Genomic DNA, 6,521 nt, shown 5'->3' on the forward strand with positions numbered 1-6,521 from the left:
CTGAGGCCCTCCTCAAGTGGCAAGGACTCGACATAGCTGAGGAGGGAGGGGTGAGCAGGCGGTCGCTTGGTGAGGGCGTTCTCTGTTCCCACTGCCCCCCCCTGACCTCCAGCTCTGTTCCTACATTTGGTCTCTCTGCCCTCTCAATCCCGCCTCTCTGACTTTCTAAGCCTCCCCTGGCCTCAGTTTCCCTGTCTTTCTGCGGAGGATTGCGGAGAATGTGGAGGGGGTTGTGGGATGATGCAGAGGAAAGGTGAGGAGCTACAGTATTTTGAGAGAGTATCTTCTGGAGCGAGACAGGCCAAACATGAATGTCAGTGGTTTATTGGGAAGCCCTCACCTTAAACACCAGCACCCTACCCCCTGGATCCTTGAGCAGAAATAAATAAGGTGGCATGTAATGAACCTAAGAAGCTCTGGGGTGGGTCAACCCCTGTCGTCCCAGGGGCTGGGGTCCTCCTGGCTCTGGAAGAGGGGCTGGGGAGGAGGAGGGGATGCAGACTGCCAAGCCACCCCTTCCTGCCTGGCCCCGGGGCAGCCTGCATTGAGCTCACCACCCCTGAGGTCTGACCTCCCTGTCTCTTCCCCATCAGCTCCCAGCCCCTGGCCCCCTACCCCAAGAGTCCCATCCTGTGTTCTTGCTTCCAACTCTTTACTGCACAGCCTGGGGAGCAGCACCTCTTTCCCAGCCCAGGGGACCCAGCTGCGGGGGGAGGAGGCCTTGCTGTCATATGCTTCTCTTCTTCTCCCCTGCAGTTCAGGGGCTGAGAGGCTGACCCCTGTCTGATGCTGGTCAGTGGGCAGTCAGCTCCATGGTCTTCTTCCGCTCCTCTTGGCTCTCCTCCCAGTCCTCGTCCGGCTCATACGTGCCCTTGAGGATGGCCGCACGATCACTCAGGCTCAGGGAGTGGGGGAAGAGCAGGTAGAAGTAGATGATGGCAGCCACGGCAGCCCCCACGATGGGCCCCACCCAGAACACCTGGCAGAGACAGGGCAGTGGCAGGGTTGAGCCCTCCCCCCAGAGGACAGACCCAGGGGCCTCTCAGAGGAGACAGATGCAGACACGCCCACACCTCCGGAAAGAGAGAATTTGCCCTTTTTCAGGGACAGATCCACTGACATCCCACTCCCCAATGACAAAGGACACTGACACCCAGGTCCTGAAAGGAGATGGACATCCCCAGAGGGACAGGGCCCCCGCCAACCCCACTGTGCCACTGCTGCAAGTCGCATTTGACTCTTTGCGACCATATGGACTGTAGCCCGCAAGGCTTCTCTGTCCATGGGATTCTGCAGGCAAGAATACTGGAGTGGGTTGCCGTGTCCTCCTCCAGGGGATATTCCCAACCCAGGGATCAAATCTGCAGTCTCTTCTGTCTCCTGCATTGGCAGGCAGGTTCTTTACCACTGGCGTCACCTGGGAAGCCCACCAACCCCACCCTAAAGAGAGACAAATGAACCTTCAGAGGGAAGAGACATGGAGAACCTCAGAGAGATGAACACAACTCCTCTCCCTTCCACACAGGGAGAGAGACAGACTCTGGAGAGAGACCATGAGCTCTCAAAGGAGATGACAGACAGATTGTCCAGAGGGACAGACCCACAGGAAGGAAGACTCTCCCCAGTCCCCAAGAGGCACAGATAAATAATACATCAGAGAAGACAGACACTTGGACTGCCCAGCCCCCCGCCACCCCAAAAGATGGAAACCGAATCCTCAGAGACCAACTCCGGAGCACAGGTGCTTTTCCCTTCCCTAGAGGGACAAACACGCATAGTCGCTGCCCCCCAAACAGGGTCCCCTGCCATCTACATCTACCCCTGCCCTTGTTCTGGCTGCATCCCCTTCTCTCTCCAGTCACCCCCAAGCTCTGGGCCCCCATCATCCAGAAAGTCCTGTTAACCGTCAGCTGCTGAGGCTGGGTTTCTAGGCACTCATTGCCAGGGAGACAGGGGAGGGTCCAGTCTTACCCAGTGTGCGGAGCTGAACCGATTCATGATCACTGAGGGACCGAAAGATCGGGCCGGGTTCATGGAGCAGCCCGTGAAGTAGATCTAGACAGAGAGAAGGAGGCCGTGAGGAGGGCAGCATGCCTGTCCACTCTCACAAGGCCTGGACCCGCGCTGGGGTCCCCTAGCAGTTCAAGAGCTCAGCCAGGCCTCCAACCATCCCCCGATTCCTAGCCTGGAGCCCTTCCCTTCACAGTTCCCTCTGGATCCCTCCTCTCCTCTCTGTCCTGAGCTTGGGCTTGGTTTGCTGTCCCCATCCCAACTCCCCCTCACTCCCGTATTTTCTCAGACTGGAGGGGATTGAGTCTGGGCCAGAGTATAGCAGCCTTTGCTCACCCCCACTAGGTGGCCCAGTGTGACGGACAGGCCAATGGACAGGGCTGGGGAGCCCACAGGGCTGGTGCGGCGGGAGTCAGTGGAAGAGAAGACGCAGAGTGCCAGCTGGAAGGTCAGAATCATTTCCGCCACCACAGCCTGGCCCGCAGTCGTGTTGTTGTTGAGCTGCAAGGGGATGGTGTGTTAGGAGCCCTGCCTTCTTCTGACTCTATGGCCAGGAACCTGCAGGGATGGGGGTCTTGGTCTCCAGGGACTCCTAGGGCCCAAGTGCCTGGAAGCCAAGCCCTGTCACTTCAGGGAGGTCATTCATTTGCCAAAGAGACTATATACTTGCCAGTGGTCAGAAAGCTTGGAATGCAAAGCTGTGGCCAAAGTGACAAAGCTGGGGGACCTCTTCCTGGACACTGGCCCGTCACCGGTCTGCCCAGGCCCCAACCCCCACAAGCTGGCATTTACCCTCCCTCCTGTGGGCAGCTGCCCAGTTTGCTTACTGCTCCCCCTAAGCCCGCCTCCCGCCCGTGCCTGACCCGCTGCCAGCTCCAAACCTCAAACCCGTCTCTCCGGTGGGGCTGACTCATGGTTTGACAATGGCCAGGAAAATCCTCCTCTGTGTTTGATTAATGAACCCAGTTTGCATGGGACAAGGGGGCTGAAACTGGGGTTGCAGGGATGGGGGGAAGGGGAGGGGGCCAGGAGCAGAAAGCAATATTCATCAGAGGCCATATGTACGGGCATCCCATTAGGGAGTCCACAAGCCTGGCTGCTAAACATACCCCCCTGAGTCCCACTCTACGGAAGTCATGGCCATTCCCATGTAATGAGAATGAGAAAAACAAAACCCAGAGAGGTTGGGGTCACCAAAGGCAGGATCACAACCCATCTCTCACTGATGGTTCCATGAGACCACTCCACTGAGGGCCACACGGGAGTGATGAGGTGCCCAGGAGGACAGAAGAGCTCGGAGGTAAGACAGGAGAAGGGAGGTAAGAGAAGGTGGACAGTAGGCACCGGGAGAGACGCTGGGATGCAGCAGCAAGAGGTGGGTGGGCAGGCAGAGGAGGTGGGTACGAACCCGAGGAGTCGGCGGAGAGCACACACCACCATGGAGATTCATCTTCCTGGCCTTAGGATGCTATGACCTTCTTGGCAAAGGTGTCAGCTGGCTGGTCTACTCTGTGCCACCCATTCGGGAGATGGGACTTGGAGACCAGGTCCAGAGCCCACCCCAGGGTCCCTGCCCCACCGCCAGCCCCCTGGGCACTCACCGCATTGACAGCCAGATTGCCTCGGGCATTGTATGGTGCCAGCCCATAGAGGATTGCGGCCCCGGCAATGGCGCCCACCAGCTGGGCCACCACGTAGAAGACCGCCCGGAGCAGGGAGATCTGGTTCCCGACTAGGAGGGCCAGCGTGATGGCGGGGTTCATATGGCCACCGCTCACGGGCCCCAGGGCCTGGGCCATGGTTCCTATGGCCAGGCCGAAGGCCAGCGAGATCTGCAGGACGCTGGGCAGCGCCGACGGCCACTTAAGGGCCGAGCCGAGGCCAAAGAAGACGAAGATGAGGGTGGCCAGGAACTCTGCGAACACTGCCTTGAGGAAGGCCACGGAGCACACCTCCTTCTTCATGGTCTTGCAGCAGTCCCCGCAGGGGTCACCCGTCCGGGAGGCGGTGGTGCAGGGGGTCGGGGGCTGGCTCGGGGGCGCCGCACAGTCCCGGGTGCCCGCACAGTCCCGGGTGCCCGCGGCGTGGCTAACGACGTGGCGCGGGGCCTGCGGGGGCGCGCTATATACCAGGCAGGCGGCCCGCGGCGGGGCGGGCCCGGGGGGGCAGTGGGCGGCTCCCACACCCGGGGGCCAGCACTGCACGCAGGGAGGGAACTTCAGGGCCGCCGCGCCCCCGGCCCCGCGCGCCCCCCCGCCCGGGCAGCCGCACGCCCTCTGGGGCCACGTGACTAGGCCGGCGGTGTAGACCGGCCCGGCGGGCTGGGACCCGCGCATAGTACGCTCCGGGCGGCTCCCGCGCTCCTACTCCACTCTATCTGTCCCGGGCTCCCGGGGCGACTTTGCTGGCTCTGGGCTCTGCCGTTCTTCGGCTCTCCGGACGGGTGCCTCCGCTGAGCCTTGATCTCTGGCCGCGGTCTTCCCCTTTTCTTCTCTCCGGGCGCTGGGTCCAGCTCCTCCTTTTCCTCCTGCGACCTGGGCATCCTGACCCGGCCTCATGCCCGGCCGGGCTGGAATGATGCGCTTCCCTGAGGACAGCGCCGCCGCCGCCCACCTCCCTGCGGGCCCGCGGTGGCGGTGGCGGGGGCGGCCGGCCGGGCAGGGCCTTGCGGGGCGGTCCGGCCATCGCGGGCCTCTCCCTGACTCGGGCGGGGCAGACCTCCTGGATTGGAGCCGGGGCGTTTGGGGATAATGAGCACCAGGCCAGCCTGCCCTGGACTTGGCCATCCTAGCGTCTACTCTCTATTTCACCTTTCGTCATCTCTTCTACTCTGTCTCTGTCAGTCGCTGCATCATTTTCCACGTCTGAATGTCTTACATGTGGTCTTTTTTAGTTCCCCCAAAGTCAGGTTCTCCCACCCGTGAACTGGGTAACACTTTCTTCCAGTCCTTCCCAGTCCCTCCTCTCCGCCGCCCCTTCTTCCCCCAACCCGCACCCCTCCCATCCTTCCCTCTTCCCTAATCCCTGGGTAGGTATGTGGGGAATGAGGCTGGAGGGCCCTTGAGAGCTTGGAAGAGGGGCAAGGAAGGACCCCCAAGATCCCAGGAGTGGAGCTGCACTGAAGACGCCTCCACCACTCCCGTGCCCCGTTTTTGGGAAGCACTCAGTCTAGTGCTTGGCACAGAGCAACACTCTGTAAAGTTTCCTCACATGTGACTGTAATTTTTAAAGCCTCCTGAGGGCTGTGTGTGGAGCGCAGCAGAGGGAGGGAACAGGTGCTCTTCCGTCAGGGGGCTGAGGGGCGGGCCGGAGGAAAGTCAAGGACCTGGCGGAGCGGGATCTGGGCTCCATGGCAGCTAAGAGGCCAAAGAAAACAAGGACTGAAGAAACCTTGCTATTGTTCCTGTTCTGCCCTGGTTTCCTGCTGGAGCTGCTCCTCCCCCAGGTCTCTCCTCCTAAGACAGGGGGCCCGTCGGTCCCTTCTGCCCTGGGTCCTGTGGCCCTGCCCCTGGCAGAGGGTGGCAGCTGTGTACAGGATCTTCATCTGGGCTTGAGGGCACAGGGCTCTGCGGGCCTGGTACAGACTGCTGCAGACTGGAACAATGACATTCGTGACCCCAGAGACCTTTGAGGACTAAGCTCTGTCACCTCTGTCTTGCCTCCGGTCTGCCCCCTTCCATCCTTTTTTTCACTCTCTCTCGTCAAGGCACTGCTCTCATAAATCCACAGATCTTAAACTCCACAGTCTTAAAGTGGGAAGGACTCAGTAGTGTCACCAGGGGAAGGAAGCTCCTACTTGAGGTTTTGAGACCAATCTTTTACAGCTAACCAAGGGCTCTGGCCTCCACTGTGTGATTAAATTCTGAGCTACCTGTGAGGGAAATCAGATTCAGAGGTTCTGCCTTGCCCAGGGTCACACAGTGAGCTAAGATGAGACCCACAGGCGCATCAGGACTGACCTGGTGTAGTTGAAGAACAAGACCCTATCTATCCAGGTGGCTCAAATGAGGGCAGCTGGTTATGTTTCCTAGGCCTGGCTTGAGGCCTTTCTACCTCTCTCTGACCTTCAGGGTCTCTCTGTCCCCAAGCTGTCACAAGAGTGCCCATATGCTGGAATTATCTTTGCCCTGAGCACTTGGATCCTTCCCAGTCAGTCCCAGAGGAATGCTTCCTTGGCACCTCTCTGGGCTGGGAGATGCATCTCCCTGTGTGTGGCAGGGAAAGTTAGAATCTCTCAGGAGGAACCCCTTCTTTTACTCCTGATATTGGGCCCCCTTGGCGATCATATGGCATCAGGTAATAGGTGAACTGTGACCTTCTCTGGAATGAAGAGTGCTTCATCATGTCTTCCACTTGGTGGGGGTTTTAGTTTTGTTCAAGAGTTGAAAGATAACATTATGTATATTCCTTGAGGGGGAACCAGGACCCTGCCCCCAAGGCTGTACTACTGTTTCTTGATTGCTCCTCCTTTGTCTTTGCATCCCCTCCCTTCCCTGATCAACAACTATTTG

General features: G+C 59.5%; 1 protein-coding gene across 1 annotated transcript; it reads right to left on the bottom strand.

Annotated features, from left to right (window-relative positions):
- Positions 1 to 308: 308 nt before the first annotated feature.
- Positions 309 to 4,192, bottom strand: AQP5 (aquaporin 5). Its single transcript, XM_019960617.2, has 4 exons — positions 3,612 to 4,192; positions 2,347 to 2,511; positions 1,972 to 2,055; positions 309 to 979 (listed from the first exon to the last, which is right to left on the bottom strand). Exons 1-4 carry the CDS (start codon positions 3,972 to 3,974, stop codon positions 794 to 796), a joined length of 798 nt encoding a protein of 265 aa, XP_019816176.1. The 5' UTR covers positions 3,975 to 4,192; the 3' UTR covers positions 309 to 793.
- Positions 4,193 to 6,521: the final 2,329 nt, after the last annotated feature.

This window comes from Bos indicus, chromosome 5, assembly GCF_029378745.1.
Source record: "Bos indicus isolate NIAB-ARS_2022 breed Sahiwal x Tharparkar chromosome 5, NIAB-ARS_B.indTharparkar_mat_pri_1.0, whole genome shotgun sequence".
Classification (NCBI taxonomy): domain Eukaryota; kingdom Metazoa; phylum Chordata; class Mammalia; order Artiodactyla; family Bovidae; genus Bos; species Bos indicus.

Coding starts and splice junctions, on each gene's coding strand:
- AQP5 (XM_019960617.2), bottom strand. CDS start 3,974: ATGAAGAAGGAGGTGTGCTCCGTGGCCTTCCTCAAGGCAGTGTTCGCA. Junction 2,512..3,611: donor GCAATCTGGCTGTCAATGCG/GTGAGTGCCCAG, acceptor ATCCCCTTGCAG/CTCAACAACAACACGACTGC. Junction 2,056..2,346: donor CACTGGGCCACCTAGTGGGG/GTGAGCAAAGGC, acceptor CTCTCTGTCTAG/ATCTACTTCACGGGCTGCTC.